This window comes from Marmota monax, unplaced genomic scaffold (assembly GCF_021218885.2).
Source record: "Marmota monax isolate L192 unplaced genomic scaffold, Marmota_monax_Labrador192_F-V1.1 WCK01_AAM20220418_F8-fsc00370, whole genome shotgun sequence".
Classification (NCBI taxonomy): domain Eukaryota; kingdom Metazoa; phylum Chordata; class Mammalia; order Rodentia; family Sciuridae; genus Marmota; species Marmota monax.
Window position 1 is genome coordinate 459,179 of NW_026693560.1, and position 20,265 is coordinate 479,443.

At 63.8% G+C, this 20,265-nt stretch overlaps 1 protein-coding gene across 4 annotated transcripts in view; it reads right to left on the bottom strand.

The window, feature by feature from the left end:
- Iqsec1 (IQ motif and Sec7 domain ArfGEF 1) overlaps positions 1-20,265 on the bottom strand; it is a 122,904-nt gene that overhangs the window by 77,784 nt on the left and 24,855 nt on the right. The window contains exon 1 of one of the 4 annotated variants that reach the window (XM_058583731.1): positions 5,950-6,430. The exons of the other annotated variants lie outside the window; for them this stretch is intronic. Coding sequence (XP_058439714.1) covers positions 5,950-6,023 — 74 coding nt within the window. The 5' untranslated portion in view covers positions 6,024-6,430. Of the gene's footprint in view, positions 1-5,949; positions 6,431-20,265 lie in introns of those variants that run through there. 4 annotated transcript variants of the gene reach the window in all.

Sequence of the window (20,265 nt, forward strand, 5' to 3'; positions counted from 1 at the left end):
GGCCCTGGAGCGGGACCTCGGGGTCCCGTGTTACAGAGGAGGAGACCGAGGGTCCAGGTGCTCTCAGGACCCCTGAAGGCCGACTTGGCTCCCACACCCCACCCGCCTTCACCTCGTGAACGCGACAGACTCCTTACTCATCGCCGACTCCCCGTCCCCATATGAGTCACCCCATCTTTCTGAGCCTCGGTTTGTCCCTCTGCAAAATAGGGGTAAGAATCCTGCCAGACACAGTGGCGCACTGTCATCCCAGGGGCTCGGGAGGCTGAGGCAGGAGGATCGCAAGGTGGAGGCCAGCCTCAGCCACTTAGCGAGGCCCTGAGCAGCTCAGGGAGACCCTGTCTCTAAACTTAAAAGAAAAGGGCTGGGGACGGGGCTCGGGGTGAAGCCCCCTGGGTTCCATCCCTGGTGACAAAGGAAAGGAAACCCCGCGGAGTGGGGACACCATACCCAGCGCCGTGGCCAGGGCAGGCGGCCAGGCCCCTGAGTCCCCGCGGCTCCAAGGGCTCCCCTGTCCCACACGGTCCCTTCCAAGTAGTTTCAAATTTCCACCAGAAAAAACGTCACAGGCCTCAGCAGACATGGAGGACCACTGGCTGGGACCCGCCTTGGCCACGGCTGGTGACACTTCTCTGACAGGAAACTGTATCCCCTCCCCAGGTGGAAGCCGCCCCCCAGGTCACCCTGAAGACAAGGCCCTGCTCTTCAACGTCTCCAGCTGCTGTTTCCTGCCAGCGGCCAGGAAGAGGGGACAGGGGGACGCACACCGCGGCCGGCCCAGGTAAGTGTCTGCAGCTCCTGGGACACAAAGGGATCAGAACCACCCTTGGGGTATGGGACAGAGCCACCCCCGCTGAGCTCTGGATTCGACCTGCCTCTGTCCTGTGGCAGAAGTGGACGCTGTGGAGGATTCAGCTCCTGTGGCAGGTGGGGACTGTCCGCGTCACACAACCCGAGAGCTTTATGGCCGGGTTCAGAAGAAGAGACTGAGGTTCTCAGTGGGCAGGAGACTGTCAGGTCCCAGAGAGGTCCCTGTGGGAGATCCTGGGGGGGACACAGGTTCTGCCCTCTAGACTCAGGGTGCCCTGATCTTTTCACGGTTCCTGTCCCCAGCACCGCATAAAGGTGAATAGATAGCACAAAGGTGTGACATTGACCCACAGCTACAGAATGATCACCAAACAAGACGAGTTCGCCCACCCAGATGACCCCACAGACACCCAGAATGCCCCGGGCCTCTCGGCTCAGTGCAGTGGACACAGGAGATGGGTCTTTACATGTGGGGCTCCCTCTGTGTGCTGCGCCCCAAGTCCTTGTCCTGTAGGGACCCTAGCCAGAGGGAGCGGCACCCACCCACCATCTCATCTACCTGATGTCCACATTAGGTCCCCTCCTGAAGGACAAGGGGTCAGGGCTCAAGTCAGGGAACCCTGGGGGACGGGAGCCCCAGGAAGCCCAGCAGGGGAGGGGACCCGGCTCCTGAGCCCTCAGGCCCAGCCCCCCAATCAGCGGGGCATTTGGAGTCCCCGGGTTGGCATGACCGTCCCCAGGCTGGCTGACCCGTCCAGCAGATGGGTGATGCACCAGGGCTGACCTGGACGGTGCCCTGTCACCCCCAGCCATGACCCACGGCAACAGTGTTTGTCAGAGAGAATCCAGGAGAGTCCCCCCCCCGGGCAGGATTCTCCCAAACCAAGGCTCAGGAACGGGCCACTGCCTGTCCCCACCCTCTGGCCACCAGAGGGCTGAGGCTGACACAGAGAGAGGGCTGTGGGGGAGGACCGTGACAGAGGCTGGCCTGGCCTGGGGCCCAGTTGGCCTTGGGTCGCCTTCGCACGCCCCTGGGGGGCTGGGTAAGGAGATGCAGATGGTGGCCAGGCCATCTTACCCCCAGGACTTCAGTGCCTGTCCCTGAGCTGGGGTGGGTGGGACTCTCGGTCATGAACCCGGGGCCCTTGACCCCCCGAGCCCTGTCCCCAACCCCCTTGATTTTCTATTTAGAGTCAGGGCCTCGCTGTTGCGGAGGCCGGCTTTGAATCGCGATCCTCCCGCCTCAGCCTCCAGAGCCGCTAGAAGGACAGGCGAGGGCCACCGTGCCCAGCCTGGGCACTTGGTTCTTTATCCTGCCCTGTTTGGGCTGCAGACTGGCTCCTCCAGGTCCCTGACTCCGTGGTCACACTGACCCCCTGGTCACTCTGACCCCCTGGTCTACCTCCCTCCCAGCCCATCCGGGGCCAAAGTGCCTGAAATAGAAGGACATGGTCCCAGAGAGCACAGGCCATTCTGTCCCGCCCTGTCCACAACACAGGCTCCCTGCTCCGTGCCCCCAGGGATGGCCCATCCAGAGCACAGCCCTGGTGACCAGGAAATGGGAGGCCTGCCTGTGTCTGTCCCTGGTGGAAGCCAGGGGTCCCTGGGGACGCCCCCTACTTCCTCCTCCTCCCACGGAGGGCCAGGCCCTGTCCTGACCGCCACCAACCAACCCTGTCCTGAGGCTCCACAGCTGGAGGGGACCAGAGGCTGGTTGGCCGCCGAGGGCCTCCGCCCAGTGACTCCTTGTTCCCCCTCCAGCTGCCTGTGGAGCCAGAGTGGCCAGCACAGCTGCATAGCCCCACCCCCGTCCCCCCCCTTTACTTTGGGCACCAGGGACGGAACCCAGGGTCACCTTAAGCCCTCGGTCACCTAGAGGAAGGTGGCCCCATCCCAGGTGAGATGGATGCTCTTGTTCAGAGTCAGCGCAGCACCTGGTTTGAACTTACTGCATTCCTAAGAACACCCAGCACTTATTGAGTGCCAGCTGTATCCCAGGCACCCAGGCACCCACTCAGGGTGACCCTGACCCCACTTCATCTCCAGATCCAGTGAGTCAGAGCGGAGAAGGGATCTGCCCTGGTCACCACGCAGAGTCTCAGCCTCAAGGGCCATCTTACAAGCTCTGCCAGGGCCTGGCACTCTCAGGTCCCTTCTCCACGGCCACAGGAGGACCCCGGGACTCCCCAGAGAGAGGCCGGCACAGCAGGAGTGAAGCCGCGTGGAGAAGACATACAGAAAACCTGGCCCACACTCAGTGGAATATTACTCACCCCTAAAGAATGAAACAACAGCATTTGCTGATAAATAGACGGAGCTGGGGACAGTCATGCTACGTGAAATGGGCCAGTCCCCAAACACCGCAGGCCGAACGTTCTCCCTGGTGTGCAGATGGTGACTTAAAGTGGGGCAGGGTGAGCGTGGGGTCATGTGGAAACACGGAGGTTGTGTGGCTCCTCAGGGGGGTTCCCTGGCCACGTCACATCACGTGGACCCAGCCACAGTCAAGGGTCTCTGAAGGTCGCAGAGCGCCACACCGCGCCTAAGGGTCGGTAAAACATGACACCGTGTTTCCCACTAGCCAGGTCACTAGGGAGGCCCAGGAGGACACACACCAGACAAAACCTGCCTGTTCAGCTTTGGCTGGGGACACGGGGACACAGGGACACAGGGCGGGTCCAGGCTCCTGGGGATGCCTGGCATTTGGGAACCACTGATTATTGGGCTCCACCTGTTCCTTGCGCCTGGTCTGGCACCTGAAGGGAAGCCCACAGGGGACCCTCGGGCCTGGGGGACCGGGGCGAATACTCTTGGGGACCTCAGGGGCTAAGGGTCCAGGGTGGCCCTCCGTCTGGTCCGCAGGGCAGAAGGCAGGGGCTTGAGAAGCCTCGCGTTGCTCTCTGGTGGCAGTAGTGGCCCAGTGGCCCCTGGGCAGCGCTCCAGGACCGTCCTGGATGAACTGAAAGCCACCAATGGGGACAACCAGCCTGCTAGGGGGACGCGCCCTGTGAGGGGACGGTCCCCACGCCCGCAGTCGCCCTTTGGTGCTGGAAGGTCTGGGCCAAGCAGCAGAATGTGACAGTGACCCAGGGCCACGTGCTTTCTGCCAGGACCCTGGGGCCGCCACCTGCCAGGGCCCTGCTAAGTGTGGGACTTGCGGTGGCCTCTGCCTGCTCGTCCCCAGAGCCCCGCGAGGGAGGCGAGCACCTCCTCCCCAGGTGACACAGGCTCAGAGGGACGGTGACTTCCTAGGCTCCCTGACGGGGAGGGCCGACCACCGAGCCTGCGTTCCGCCCCACACTGGGGACATCCACAGAGGGAAGGGGACCCACCCAGCCTGAGCGTGTCCCGTGACAGAGCTCTGGGGCCACCACCGCGGGCTCCTGGTGGCACTGGAGCCTGGCTGTGGGACCTGGGCGAGCTGTTTCCCTGTGCCTCAGTTCTTCACCTGGATAACGGGACACTCGTGTCCCCTGCTGCCAGGGTCAGCATCCAGAACAGTCATTTTTTTTCTTTTTTGGCACCAGGGACTGAACCCGGGTGCTTCCCCCCTGAGCCGTGTCCCCAGCCCTGTTTATGTGTTATTCAGAGACAGGGTCCCGCTGATTGCTGAGGCTGGCCTCCACCTTGCCATCCTCCTGCCTCAGCCTCCAAGCTGCTCAGGACCGTCGTCCATGTAGCGGGGGCTCAGGGTCAGCCTTCCTTCTCGGCCTCAACCCCCCACACATGGCCTGGACACTCCCGCCTCACCTGTGGCCACCTCTAACCCCTCACCAGGCTCCGTCTCCCTCCAGGATTTCGTTCGAGGACCATTTCCACCTGCGGTGCCCCTCGGCCAGAAAACCCCACCCCTCCACCCAGGTGCCCCGGCCTCTCCGGACGGCCTCCCTCGGCCGCTGGCACCTGGAGCCCCATCTGTGCCCCGCCCTGACTTCTGCGGCCCAGGGGTGGGGAGAGGAGGCTGCTCTGTTCGGCCTGGAGGCTGAGCCAGGCCTCACTCTTGGATCAGGGGACTCCCGGATGCGACTCAGCTTGTGGTCCACTAAGACCCTCGTGGGCATCCCACAGATTACAGGACGAAGCCCGGCACTGGCCAGTGGCCCCTCCCAGTCCTGTGGATCTGGCCACTCCTGAAGACACCTGCTTCCTTTCCTGGGCTCCCCTCCCTGCTGCCCGGAACCCCCTCTTCCCACCTCAGCCCAGCACGGTCCTCCACCCCTCTCACGGCTAGTGTGACCATCATACCTGTGTGATGACCCCGCGCCCAGATGACCCCCTCAGTCCAGGCTTCGACCTGACTCTGCCTGTCGGGCGGAGCCCTGGGGCCTGCTTGCCCCAGGACCTTGGCACGTGCGCACTGGGAGACGCCCCTCGGGGCAGCACAGGCCTGGGTTCGGATCCGCAGCCCCTTCCACTCGGAGTGGCTGGCACTGGTCACATGCAGCGAGGCCACCCACTGGCTCCCACCCCAGAGTGAGAACTTCCTTTCTATGGCTCCTGGAGGGAGCCCCCTAGAAGGGACAAGAAGAGCCCCGCACTCGCCCAGGGCCACCGCCTGTGAATGGCCGCAGGCCCCACAGAGGGAGAAATCCGGAAAGCGAGGTCCCCAGGAGAGGTGGCAGGCGCTCCTCCGCATACCCCCTGGTCACGTGCCCTCAGAGGCCACATGGCGGTGGCTGGGGGCGCTGTCCCCACTGGCCTAGGCGAGGGCTTTTCTTGGCCACGGTGGCACATGGACACACACACGCAGACCCGAGGGCTTGTGGCCCCCGCAGCTCTGACACTTCAGGGAACAACCCCAAGTCCCACTAGACGTCATCGGGTCCAAATCCCTACAGATGGGAAACTGAGGCTCAGAGAGGGAAGCCGACCTCCTGAGGTCACACAGCAAGGGACAGAAACGGAACTCTGGTCTTCTAACCCTGAGTCGGCCTTCCCGGGCCTGTGCTGGGGACATGGTGGTCCCCGAGATGGAGGGACAGGGCCACGGCAGAGCCAGGCTGGGGACCTCGCCACCTGCGTGGCTGCCCTCCTGTGGGGCAGAGCCCCCCAGTGTCAGGAAGGGACAGAGGGCGTCCTGTGGCGGAGCAGACTGTGCTGGCCCCCTGTCCCGGGGCCACAGTCCCTGCGTCCACTCACCTCTGGTAGCCGGGCAGGGGCTGCAGGCAGAGCAGCTGCCAGTACTCCAGACAGATGGCCTTGAACTTGACCATGCTCCCTCCTGGTGTCCGCGGCGGCTGTGGACGCTGCACTGGCCACCGGGGCCCGCTCACGGCCGCCCGCCCCGCAGTCCCCGCCTCCAATACAAAGAGCCACACAAAGCCAGGCTGGTCACGCTGTCCCTGGTGGCGGGTGCTTCTGGGGCCCCCCTGGGGACCCGGGGACAGGCTCTGGCTGGGTGGAGCCGCGGGGTCCCGGGCCCCTCATCCTGGGCGCCTGGGGGTCGGCGATCGCGGTGAGCCTGTGTCCCCAGCCAGGTCCCAGGGCCCAGCAGGCACCTGGGCCAGGACGCTTCCACCTCCTGCCTGTCCGGTGGCCGAGGACAGGGACGTCCCCGGGGAACAGCGGAGATACACACAGCCCGGCCTCTTTTGGCAGCTGAGTTACATTCGGCGGAATCCCAGCCTGGCCTGCGCCAGGGGACACTTACCGAGCAGCCACATAGTGCCGCGCGGGGCAGCTCCCTGGGACACAGGAAGAAAGGCCCAGCCACCGCGGTTGCCAGGCAACGGGGACACATTGATAAAATCTAAAATGGAACCCGATGACAGCTGCTGATTGGCTGCTGGGAAGGGGACCCCGTGGAGAGGGAGGTGGGGAGGGAAGTGCCCGGGTTCAGGGGCCAGGGCCAGCCCGGGCCACTGTCACACAGGGGAGCCCCAGATGGCTCCAATCTGGGCACAACCTGGGTCCGGCCACCCTCCCTCCCCTGCCCTCAGGTCTGCTCTGGCCGTGCCCCACACCCAGCCACTGGGGAACGTGGGGACTTCCTGCTGCTCTTAGAATAAAGCCAACCAGGTGACACACAACTGTCACACAAGTAGCTGGGGAGGCTGAGGCAGGAGGATCGCAAGTTGGAGGCCAGCCTCAGCAATAGTGAGGCCCTGTCTCTAAATGAAAAATAGAAAGGGCTGGGGACGGGCTCAGGGGTGAGTGCCCTGGGCTCCATCCCAGGGACCAAACAAATATAAAGAATGAAGGCCACACTACCCCCGGGGTGACCACCCCCAGGCCACCATGATCTGGCCTCTGCTGACCGCCTGGCCCTGCCTGACACTCAGCTACAGCAGCTCAGCCCCCTGCTCCTCGCCCTGCCTGGGGGTCGGCGTCAGCCCTCCACGGGACACTCTGCAGTGACCCTGCTTGTCCCCAACCAGGGGCAGCTCTAGGCAGACAGCCTCTACTCCCCAATGCCCAGCCCCAGGTGGCCACTCGGTCATGGCCAGGCGAAGGCATAAAGGACTTAGGCCACAAGCACACCGCAGTCACCCCTCTGGCCACTTGAGGCCTACTGACCCCTCCACAAAGCAGGGGTCGCCCTCCAGGCCTGCAGGAGGCCTCCGACCCCTCCACTCGGCCACAGATGAGGAAACAGAGGCTCCCAGAGGACCCCATCCCAGGGTGTGCACGCGGAGCTCTGGGGCCGCCAGCCAGGGGGGAATGAAGTCACAGGCCATCAGTTTCAGGCCACCAAAGAGACTGGGTTCTGAGTGTCCTGAGCCAGGCTCGCTGGCCTCCAGGGCTGGGGTGGGGACCCCGGGGGCCTGATCCCACGCCCCGTGGTGGCCCCCAGGACCTCCCCTCAGTGTGTCATTTGCAAACGCCCTGCTCCTAGGACACCGTCCCCAGCCAGCGGTGATTTTTGTCTCAGTGCCCCACCACGGGGGACATCTGGCAGTGTCTGCAGAAAGGTCTGATTGTCACATGGCGGGGGAAGGTCTGGAGAGTGGGGGGCTCAGACCAAGGGGGAGGGGTGAGGGAGGGGGCGCAGGACGCCCCCGACCCCCGGGCCATCTGCTCAGGGTGACGAGCCTGTTGGCCAAGGTGGCAGGCTGGGCTGGCCTCCCCCTCCCCTGGGACAAGGACATTAGCTTTCCTCTCACGCCTGAGGCAGAGGAAGCCGCTGAGCCTTTGAAAGGCGCTGTGACTGGCTGGGACCTTTGTCCCTGGTTCCCAGGCTGAGGGGCGGGGGCTGTGGGGGCAGGGAGGGACTGGCAGCGCAGGGGTGGGGTGGGGACCTGGTCCTGGCCCTGGGCTGGCTCAGTGCTCCTTCTGCTCTGGGGTCTCAATTTTCGTCACCTGTGAAACGGGAACATGGCGCCAGTTCCATCTCCGTGCAAAGTCCCCACAGGGTCTGAGGGCAGGACCCCGGGCCAAGCACACTCGCATCTCTGCAAGGTGACAGGGACAGGACAGGACCCACAGCACCTGCCTCCTTGCAATGTGCCCTGTGCGCCCGCCACAGGGCCTTTGCACGGGTTGTTTCCACCGGGCAGATGGGATGCTCTCACCTCCTCTCCCTCCAGGCTCTGGTTAAATGGTGTCTCGGCAGAGCAGCCTCCCTCCCCAGCCTCCCTCGCCAGCCTCCCAACCCTCCGTTCCTTTCCCACCAGTTTATCTCCCTTCCCCACCCCCACTGCCAGCCGACGCGCTGCATGGAAAACCAATTTCTGCCGGGTGTGGTGGCGCACGCCTGTCACCCCAGCAGCTCCGGAGGCTGAGGCAGGAGGATCATAGGTTGGAGGCCAGCCTCAGCATTCAGAAACACCCTCAGCGAAACCCTGTCTCTAAACAAATCTGTGGTCACACAACTGGGCTCAGTCCTGGTGCCAAAAAAAACCCAAATAATTTCTTGGAGCCTCGGTGCTTGTCGCCCTGGACACCTGTGAGTGATGGGGACATAAGGGCCGGAGAGCGGGGTGGGGGGGCAGGCTGAGAGCTGTCCCAACCGCAGCTCTGTCACGTAGTTCCCCGCGGGCACAGCCGGCCACCCCTCCTTCTAGGACCCCCAGCAGGGCGCCTGGCTGTCCAGCCAGGGGCCAGTGGCTACTGGGCCCTTCCCCCCTGGCGCCCGGCCCGCCCTGCACTGGACACCTGTGGACCTGCGGGCACCAGGAGCCAGCTTGGCGGGGACACACGTGGCTGTGTGGCCACCTGGTGCCAGGGGGCGTGGTCAAGGGCATGGCCACACGCAGGTGCGCGAGACCCCATGTCAGGCGGAACTGGCCATGTGACGGCTCCAGGGCCCTGTGGCTGTGAGGCGGCACGCGGGGACAGGGAGAGGGGGATGAGTCTGGGCGGCATTCACACTGGGGTCCCCAAGTGTTCCCAGGTGGACTCTCCAGCCGTGACTTCCTTTTTTTGGTGCCAGGGACGGAACCCGGCTCCCTGACCCCTGAGCCCAGTCCCCAGCCCTTTTTATATCCTATTTAGAGACAGGGTCTCGCTGAGCTGCTGAGGCTGGCCTCCACCTTCCTATCCTCCTGCCTCAGCCTCCGAGCTGCTGGGATGGCAGGTGGGTGCCACCGTGCCCGGCTCCTCATTGCGACATCTGAGCCCATCAAGAGTCCTGTCTCGCTGGGCAGTGGTGAGGACCAGTGGCAGCGTCCTTTAAACAAGATGGTTGTCACCACAGTGGGTGTGACAGTGCAGCCTGTGACAGTACAGGAGTGTGTGTAGGGTCCAGCCCTGTCCTCGGGAGTGCGTCCTGGGGGTGTCCTGGCTTGGGGAGGAGGGACCACAGGTGGCCACCCTGGCTTTGGTCACAGCCACTTGACCTTGGGGGACAAAGGGGTCACGGGAAGCGAGGCCCTCAGGCCATCCCCGTGGAGACAGGAGAGAAGTGACATGTGACAGAATCTGCAGTGGTCAGTGGGAGGCTGCGTCCGGTTTCCAGGGGGCTCCTGGGTGGCAGAGTGACAAGAGTCATCCACGGTCACCCTGGGCCTCGAGGGCCCCAGCTCGGCCCCCTGGGGTCCCAGGAGGGCTGCAGGAGCTGGGGAGGGTCCCCGCGTCCCCGGCCACCGCCTGCAGGAACCGCGTGCTGTCCTTGCCCCGGTGGCTCCGCCAAGGGGAGGCCCCACAGCCGCCCAGGGCTCTGGCCACCAAGGGCCTGGCAAGGTCAGCCCAAGTGCTGCCCTTCGAGGGGACACTGAGGCTGGGGAGGGGCAGCCATGGCACGGCCACAGACTGAGGCTGGGGACAGAGGTGACTTTGTCATTATTCTATCATTTGCAGGACTGGGGACGGGGCCTGGTGGCGGGGCTCACTTGGCGCCGTCTCCGGTGTCTCCTTAATGTCGAACGCGACGGGCCACCCTTCCTGCCCGTGCCACCCTGTCCCCTCCGCGGGAGAGGTGTCGGTTCCCAGATGTCCCAGAGGACGCTGGCAAAGCCCCGCAGCCCTCTGAGCCGGGCAGCTCTGCGAGCTCCATGCCGGACACAGGCACTGCAGGGGGGACTGTCCCAGGACGCTGTGACCTGGAGAAGGGTCCCTGCAGGGCTGTGGGTCTGGAGTGGACGGGCCACGTCTGTGCTTGGGCAGGGACCTGGGGACGGAGGGCGGGCAGAGGGGGCTGGGGGCGGCTCAGTGGCCAGCGCTGGCCTGGCTCAGGAAGTCCCTCCCTGGTCCCCCCCCCGTCCCTCCCTGGTCCCCCCCCCGTCCCTCCCTGGTCCCCCCACCGGTCCCTCCCTGGTCCCTCCCTGGTCCCCCCACCGGTCCCTCCCTGGTCCCTCCCTGGTCCCTCCCTGGTCCCTCCCTGGTCCCTCCCTGGTCCCCCCCCGTCCCTCCCTGGCAGAAGTAAACAGCAAACGGGAAAAGGAGGCCCTGGGGGTGGCTGTGCCACCCAGGAGCCCTGAGGTCACCAGGCTGCGCAGGGGACCTGGGGCGGGTCCCCAGGGAGCTGAGGCAAGGGACACGCCTGTGTCAGTGCCCTAGTGTCCAGGGCTGGGGAGGTCACGGCCCTCCCTGTCACATGGGCCCTCCCTTCTGTGACACACTGAAGCCGACGGGTCACAGTGTCAGCTGGACGAATGACCGCCGGCCCGGCAAGAAGAGCCAAGCCCCTTTGCGGCTTCCGGGGGCACCTGAGGGGCTGTGTGGCCCGGCAGGCTGACGTCACCTGGGGCTGGACACGTGGTCACACCGTCCCACACCCCGTCCCTGCTCCCTGCCTGCGGGGTGTGGCCGTCCCTCCGCCCCGTGGACAGCCCTGGGCGGCTCCGTGTGCTCAATGGGGTCTCTGTGTGTGGCGGCCACTCCTCTGGGCCCGGTTCCTGGGACAGTGGGGACACGGGGAGGCGACTTCAGGGCCCTGGGTTCGCGGTGCTCGGGGAGAGGCTGGGCCAGGGCGCCCTGGGCAGCAGCTCTGAGTGCTTGGCCATTCCTGGGCTCTAGAAGCTTCCATGGGGCCTCTGCCCCGAGCCTGCCCAGGGCCAGGTCGGGTCACCCGTGTCTGTGCCACCCATGGGCACCCCCCTGTTGCTGGACCCCGATCGGGGCACCTGGGCTGGGCCAGGAAACCCACCGGGTCCCACTGTCCCCTGCCTGGGCCCCGGTTTCCCCGTCTGCTCCGTGGGCTGCCCTCAGGACCCCAGGAGCCTCCCAAGGGGGGACCGTGGGGTGACGCTCCCGAGGGCCGCCCAGAGGGAGGCCTCCTTAAGAAGGCCACAGAGGGCCCCTGTCCTGTCCCTGGCTTTCCACCCTGGCGCTGGCCAGACAGCCCTGCCCACAGCCCAGACAGGACGGAGGCCCCGGGGCACAGGGAGCCACTGTCCAGGCTTGGCCTCCACCCGGCCCGCCCCACCCAGCGCTCAGCGTCTGGAAGTCTGCTGCCGGGAGGGACCTGGGCATCGCTCCCTCCAGGCCTCGTCCCCATCCGCACGCTGGGAGGTCTGTCTGGCCAAGTCTGCAGGAAGTGGGGTCTCGGGCCCACCCACCGCAGAACCCACTCCACGCCAAGCCCTTTCTCTTTGGGATCTAGGGCCCCCAACCCCTGAGCCCCGTCCCCAGCCCTTTTATTGTTTATTTAGAGACAGGGCCTCACTGAAATTTCTTAGGGCCTTGCTAAGTGGCTGAGGCTGGCCTCCAACTGGCGATCCTCCTCCCTCAGCCTCCCGAGCCCTGAGGATGACAGGTAAGTGCCACTGCACCTGGCTGTCCACTCGATAGTTTTGTGTCCTGGAGGGTCACAGGTAATTGAAAATACAGCAAGCAAACACTGTGGGTGACAGGGGGTGACTGTAAATGCAGTTCCCGCTCAAGACCACCTGTGATTCGAGGGGAGCTTGTCCCTGCTTTACAGATGTGGAAACTGAGGCCCAGAGAACTGCCTGGAGCATCTCGGTGTGTGCTCAGAGCACAAGGTGACAAGGAAGGGGGGCAGACAGACATGGCCACTGCCTCTGTGGGCACAGGGTGCAGTCTAAACAGTATGGAAACACACGGCTGGCACCGTGGTGCCCGCCTGCAATCCCAGGGACTGTGGAGGCTGAGGCAGGAGGATCGCAAGATGGAGGCCAGCCTCAGCAACTCAGCGAGACCCTGTCTCTAAATAAAATATAACAAGGGCTGGGGACGGGGCTCAGGGGTCAGCGCCCCTGGGTTCAACCCCTGGCACCCCAAATAATAAATAAATCCACACAGAGATAAGGCCTCTTCATAGCCAGGCAGTGGGGCCACCAGGAAACCCGTCAGGAGAGGCCCTCCATAGGGGTGAGCCGTCCCCAGAGCTTGGGGACCAGGGAGGGAGTCCCTGGGGAACGGGCAGGGTGAAGGCCACGAAGGGAATGAGCCCCACACAGTTGAGGTGGGGTCCCTGGCACAGGGTGGCGCAGGGCCAGGTCGGGCACTGGCTGCAGTAAGAAAGCCCTGGGGGCCTGGGGGCCTGGGCCCTGCTGTCCTCTCGAGGCCCAGGTCTGAGTGGTGGCCAGCAGGGACGAGGGGGTCCCACACAGCACAGGGCAGGGCCGCGCCCGCAGCGCCCAAGGCCGCGCGTCCCATCTCATCACCCTGTGCGCGGGAACACGAGGTGCCCGCCCAGCTCCAGGGCAAAGAGGCGTCCGTCAAACCCTGGGGCCACATGACCTTCTGGACATCCTTCCTGGGTCCTCAGAACGGCACCAGAGTCTCCGTGCGGCCAGGCCTGCCCCCCCCCCCAGCTGCTTATCTCACTTTTACAGATGAAGAGACTGAGGTTCTCAGAGGCCCAGATCTCCCCAGCGCTTTCAGCTGGCCCTGCCCAGCGCCTGACCGGGACCGTGGTGCTCTGTCCCCTGCCCTCTGCCCCAGGCCCTGGGTGCACGGTCAGCCCAGGCCTGGCCTCCAACCACGGAACATTCCGCACCCACCGCACCTCAGGGCGGAGGCTCTGGGTGGGAGAGTCCCTGAGAGCACCATTCCTTCCACCGCGGGGGTCACTGGGGTCTGTGGGGGTCACTGGGGTCTGTGGGGGTCAGCGCGCACGTGATGACATTTCTCTTGGAGACAGCAGCGCATCTCACGCTCCGGAGCACAGACCGCCTAGGGCACCGGGGACTCGGCCTCTGAAAAGGAGGAGGCGGGCCCTGGCCGGGGACTCTGTCCTGCTGCAGCTGGAGCCCAGCCCCAGGCCCAGGCGAGGGAGGGACAGAGGGGAGGAGGAGGATCTGGGGAGAAGCCGGCCAGGGCCACTAGAGGCCACCGCAGCCGGCTCTGCGCACCTTGCCTGGGACCGGGATGCGGAGCAATGTCCAGCAGATGGCTGCGGCCCTGGCAGAAGGCCACGGGGAAGGCTGGTGGCTCCTGGCGGCAGCAAGAGTCTTCCTCAGCCGGGGGGGGGGGGGCAGCGTCCCCAGCAGGGCCGGCGAGTCCCCGCCTCTGACACAGACTTTCTGGACCTGCTTCAGCCTTTGGTGCCAATGGGGACACTCCGAATCCGACCCCACCCAGGGCACTCGGCCACTGAGTCACCTCCCGGGAGTCTGGCTGAGTGGCTCAGGGCCTCGCCAAGTGGCTGAGGCTGGCCTCCAACCTGCCATCCTCCTGCCTGAGCCTCCCGAGCTGCTGGGATGACAGGTGGGCACCACCACACTGGCTTGTGTGGCCTTTCTGAGGTGGGGTCTGGTCTTGGGAATAGTGTTCAGTGGTCAGACTTGTCAGGGGGTCAGCAGAGGCTGGTGACCATAGGTCAACCTTGGTTGGAAGGTTCTGAGGTTGTCAGTTGTCCTGTGGCCCACGGTCAAAGAGGGTCTCAGCCCCTGCGACTCATCACCTGCTTCCCAGCTTTCGAGAATTGAATCAGCTGGGGGAGCACCGAGGGGGAGCACCCCTGTGGGAGCAGCCATGGGGCACACAATAATGGGGAGCAGTGTGGGGAGCACCCGTGGGGAGCACTCATGGGGGAAGCACCTACCAGGAGCATCCGTGGGGGGACAGGAGCATTTGTGGGGGGAGCACTCGTGGGGAGCACTCATGGGGGAGCACCAACTGGGAGCATCCGTGGGGGAGAGGAGCGTTTGTGGGGGGAGCACTCGTGGGGAGCACTCGTGGGGAGCACTCATGGGGGAGCACCCATGGTGAGCACTCATGGGAGAGTACCCAGTGGGGAGCACTTATAGGGAGCACCTATAGAGAGCATCGTGGGGAGCACTTATGAGGGAGCACTCATGAGGGGAGCACTCGTGGAGGAGCATCTGCGGGGAGCACTAATGGCTGAGCGAGTGCTCAGGCCCTGTAAGGCCCTGTTTGTGGCCCCAGCACTAACAAAGAAGTTCCCAATGTCACTTTGAGGGACCTTTATATCCGTCTGCGGTGGAGGAAAACCATATGGGGGGCCAACTGCACCCACTCCTCCCAACCACGGGGAACACCCAGGAATGTCCCCATCAGGACAGTGACGCGCTCTGAGGCCCTCCACTAACCCGAGGCCCCCGTGCTCACAGTCGGGTGATGGACGCACACGCTGGACACACAGGCCAGGACCCGCGGTCAACACGGTCGCCCCCAGAAGCTGGGAGAACCTGCTTCCTGGTCCCCATCGGAGGCTCAAGTCCCCACCAAGGAGGCTCCGGGAGGTCCTGCCGCTGAGGCTCCCCCAGAGTTTGAGGTGACCCAGGAGAGTCCCTGTGGACGTCCCATGTAGGCCCTGCCTGTCCCCTGCTGCTAGTGTCTTGGGACACAAAACAGCAATCGTCTTTCAGTTGTCCTCCACGCACAGGGAGGCTGACAAGGGTTGGGGTGTGGCAGAGACTGCAAGGGACAGGGGCCAGGCCGCTGAGCCACACAGGCCTGCGGGGCCAGCATGGGCCTGGCCTGCTCTGCTTCCAGAACATTCCACAGCCCTGTTCCTGCTTCTGCAGAAGTCACAAAGGAACATGTTCTCAGGGACAGCAGGAGGAAAGGAGACGGGAAGTCAGACAGGGGGCGGGTGTCACTGCCAGGACAGTGTCATCGCAACGTCTGTCCATCTCAGATTCTCTAGAGAAGAGGGATCAAGAAGAGTTGCCCTGGGCGAGCACACCTGTCCTCCAGGGCTCGGGAGGCTGAGGCAGGAGGATCGCAAAGTGGAGGCCAGCCTCAGCAACTGAGTGAGGCCCTAGACAGCTCAGGAGACCCTGTCTCTAAGTACAGTATAGGGAGGGCTGGGGACGGGCTCAGGGGCCAGGGCCTGGGGTCACTCCCAGTGCAAAAAGGAAAAAAGAGGGAGAGCTGTCCTCTGGTATCCAAGGTCCGAGGACGTCCTCATAAAATGAGTGTGCGCAGGACACACAGACGTTCTCCTGTGACTTCAGGTCATCTCCAGGTGACCTAGGATACCTCACCAAAAGTCAACAGGTACTTGTCACACTGCAGTGTGGGGGGGGGAGGGGGAGGACTGGGCCAGGGTTGGGGTTGGGGAGGGTTGGGGGAGGGTGGGGGGAGGGCTAGAAGCAGCCCCCATAGCGGGGCCATAGCCTGGGTGGCACAGAGCGTCTAGGATGGGCCTGCAGGGCGGGGACACATGGCGCCATCATGTGGATTCAATGAGGCGCTCCGAGTCCTACCCCTTGGAACCTTCTGGAACCCCATCCCAGGGCTTCTTCCCTAGTGGGCCAGGTCCGTTGATCAGGAGTCACGCACCCAAGACCTGGGTTCCTCGGGCACTGCCACCCACACCTGCCTCCAGCACCCCGAGGCCCGCAGAGCCCTCTGGGTGAGCTGTGGCCTTGCTGTCCCCACACTCAACACCCCCAGAAGCCCCTGAGGGTGACGTCACACTGCCTGGGGCATGAAGCTACTCAGCAGGTCCTCCCCACCAGGCCCGGCAGGAGGCCCAGCTGTCTCCCTGGTCACTTGACAGCAACTTGCAGACCCAGACCCACCCCAGGGTTGCTGGCATCTCTGGTCCCATGAGGGACACTGTCCTTGGTGATGCGCTGTGAACGGTGACAGTTCTTGGCAGAGCTCCGGACATCTCCAAGTCTGCTCTTCCCTCGACTGCAAGAGCAGTCACCTTCCTGGAGAAGGAGCCAAATGCACAAAATGCACTTCGCGGTTTATTTCTAGTTCTTCTGCAGTGCCAGGGACCGAACCCGGGGTGCCTGACCCCTGAGCCCCGTCCCCAGCCCTTCTTATAATTTATTTAGAGACAGGGTCTCGCTGAGTGGCTCAGGGCCTCCCTAAGTTGCTGAGGCTGGTCTCCAACTTGCCATCCTCCTGCCTCAGCCTCCCAAGTAGCTGGAATGACAGGGGTGCACTACTGGAGCTAATTTTTGTTTGTATTTATATTTTTTTGAGACAGGATCTGGCTAAGATCCCCAGGCTGGCCCTGAACTTCTGGGCTCAGGCGATCCTCCTGCCTCAGCCTCCTGAGGAGCTGTGACCACTGCATGCCATGGTGCCTGGCTTAAATTGAAAACATTTTGACTTTTTACTTTTAAACAAAATTTGGGGTGCTGGGGATCGACCCAGGCCCTGCACAGGCTAAGCACCTTCTGTCCCTATGGCCCTTTCAGTGGTCTAGATGTCAAACAGTTGAGGCTCCAGCCTCGGCTCAACGACCCACGGACTCTCATTCCCAGAGACACCTGGACGTCCCTGGCTGTGGCGGCCTCTGGTCCAAGAAGTAGGTCAGGGACTCTCACCTGAGGAGAGTCCTGCCCTCCGCCCGGGTTCCCAACTCACCCCGTGTCCCCAGACTGAGCTTCTTAGGGGAGAATGCAGAATCACCACAGGCTCTGTCTCCCGTGAGGCTCAACCGGCAGTGCTCAGAACTCCTGGGGGGACCCCAGAAACGGGGCACAGTTGTGGCCTCTGGGCGGGGGACAGGGAGTGAGGGGTCACGTCTGCACCGCGAATAGACGTTGATGGTGCCATATGGACATGTCATCTCTCAGTTATATGGTCAACCAAAGGACGGCAAAAATGGTTTGTCCTGTGTGAGTCGGCCTCACCATCGCCACCTGCCTGTTCAAGAGAGGACACGACAAATCCACCGCATGCCACCAGAGGACCACTATCTACAGAGCAAAGAAGGAGACCACCCAGACAACAAGTGTCCGCAAGGATGTGGGAAAATTGGAACCTCGTGCAGCCACTGGGGGAAAGGGTCAGGCACAGCCCCACCCAAGACAGAGGTGACACTTTTTTTTTTTTTTAAAGAACTGGGGACTGAACCCAGGGGTGCTTAGCCACGGAGCCTCATTCCCACCCTTTTATTTTAAAATTCTGAGCCAGGGTCTCTCTGAGTGGCTCAGGGCCTAAGTGGCTGAGGCTGGCCTCCAACTTGTGATCCTCCTGCCTCAGCCTCCCCAGTTGCTGGGATCACAGGCGTGGGCCCCCTGCGCCCGGCTCTTCAAGACACATTTCATAGACTCTGACCTGCGATCTCACTTCCCGTCTTGGCAGGTGGCAGCAGGTCCTCGGCAGGCCTCTGCCTACTTACGTTCATGGCGCCCGTCACAAAGGCACGGGGACCGTGGGAGTGACTCACAGAGGCTCCCCGAGCAGTCGGTCCCCAGAGACAGGAGAGGGGGCTGGGAGTGGGACTGGGGGAGGGCGTGGGGACGATGCTGGGGGAGGGCGCAGCTGCTGTTGGGAAGATGGGAACGCTCTGCAGATGGATGGTGGCGGGGACCGTATGACAGTGTCAAGGCACTTAATGTCACCGAGCTGCAGGCTCCAAGATGGCTCAGGGGACAGACATGTTCATATCCCAACTGTGTTTAGCTGAAAAAATTTTAATTGGGGGACTGAACCCAGGGGGGCTGGACCGCCGACCCCGTCCCCAGCCCTTTTAAGTTTTTATGCAGAGACAGGGTCTCGCTGAGCTGCTCAGGGCTTCCCTGAGTTGGTGAGGCTGGCCTCCAACCTTCGATCCTCCTGCCTCAGCCTCCCAAGTCACTGGGAGGACAGGTGTGGGCCATTGTGCCCGGCTGCATCCCTATTTTTAAAAAGTCACTGGTGCTTTCCTAGATCAGGTCCCAAAGGGATGCCAGGAAACAAAGGCAGGGCCTTGAGGGCAGCTGGTGACAATGGAGGGGCTCGCATTGTGGCAATAGGGAGGGCCAGTGATGGAGGTGCTCAGAGAGGCATAAGCTGGTCACAGTGGCACACGGCTGTAATCCCAGAGACTTGGGAGGTTGGGGTAGGCCTCCCGTGTGTCCCCAAGCAACGCAGAGCGGAGAAGTGTCGCTCCTGCTGCTCTGGTTCTGCATAAGCTCATGAGCCCAGAGAGGCCAAGAGGCCTGCCCTGGGTTGCACAGCGAGTTGGGGGCGCAGCTGCGGCTCCATTTCCTTTTCCTGCTCTGGGAGGCCCCAGGAAGCGGGCAGCTCAGAGGGCCAGGGGCAGGGGCCTTCCTCCTCTGCCCAGGAAGGAACTGAGGGGCAGACTCCGCCTCCTGGGCGAGGGTGGGGGAGGCAGAAAACAGAGGCCGGGCACAGGGGAGGCTGGGAAGGGCCCGCACAGCAATAGCGGGCACAAGGGCAGGGGCAGTGCCCAGAGGCGGCCGGGTGGAGGGTGGCTCAGTCAGAGACAAGGCAGGCCTCGGCCGAGGACAGGGACAAACTGGAGCCCAGTTTGGGGCTGGGCCTGGGACAGAGCAGGACAGATCAGGACAGAGAGGGTCTGGGACAGAGGGTTCCTGGGGGCTGCAGCCAGCCTCAGCCCAGCACAGCGAGGCCCAAGGAGCCCAGGAACCACCCAGTGCCCTGGACAGGCTTCATCCCTCTGGGCTTGGGTGGAGCCAGGGCCATAAGACAGTGCCCGGAAGAACTTTGTCAAGGGAGGACACCGTCACTGGGGGCCCGGCTACAAAGGGACTGTGTGTAGCACACTCAGGAGAAAGCTGGGACCCAGACACGGCGGCCCACCCATCTAATCTCAGTGACTTGGGAGGCTGAGGCAGGAGGATCCAAGTTGGAGGCCAGCCTCAGCCACTTAGCCTGGCCCTGCATTAATAAAAAAGACTGGGGACAAGGCTCAGTGGTAACGTGCTTCTGGGTTCAGCACCCAGTGACAGAGAACGCTGGTTTCCCTGTCCAGGCTACTGGACTCAAGGGTGGCTGTCAGAGGGTGGCCGAGGCCTGACGAGGGTCTTTGTCACGCTGTGGTGAGGACAGTTCAGATGCACATTCTCGGGGCCACCCTGGCTACCAGCCACGGTCACAAGCAGAGCACAGGGAACAGTGCGGCCCTGTCCTCACCCTCCGGCCCCCTCAAGGACCCCAGCAGGGGTCACCTGCTCTGCATGCAGCGCTGGGGTTACAGAAAAGGACAGCCGAGGCCCCTCCAGGCCCCCGGGGGCTCTTCCTGCCTGTCCCCCAGGTCTCTGCAGCCCAGCTGCGACCTCAGCCCCCTGCTCCGGGCCATCTTGAAGTCCCTCTCTCCACACTCCCTGGTCTGTCCACACCTGTCCCGGTGCCAGAAGGCTGAAGCCATTTCTCACTGGGCCGCGCTCGGCTGAAGGCAGCCCCTGTGTCCCCACCCAGGGCTCCGTCACCTGCTGCGCAGGTTTCCTGAGCACCTACTAAGTGCCAGCTGCTCCCCTGGGCCCTGCTGCGGGAACCCGGACCTCTGCCCGCTACAGCTGGCGTCTCCGTGGCGGAGCAGGCCACCCACCCAAGAGCAAGACGCGCAACGGCAGGGCCGGTGGGGAGGCGAGCAGAGACGGGGCTGTGTCAGGTGGCACCTTGACACCCGCTGGTCAAGGCTGAGCCCTGGAGGGGGGAGGGACAGCTCCCGGCTGGGAATGGATGATGGACGGCAGGGCGTGGCGGGGACAGAGGGGACCCTGCCTGGGACCTGCTGGACACCCCGGGCCCTGACAGCAAGGCCCCGTGCCCGAGTCCCAGGATGCAGTGGCCCTGAGGGACCGTGTCCCCAGCCAGCACTGTCCTGCTGTCAGTGACAGAGGCCAGGCTCTCTGGCAGTCCCTGGGAGCTCACTCCTGGAAGTGGCCCTGTGGGCAGGGCTGTCCTGGGCTGAGGGACGCTAGTGAG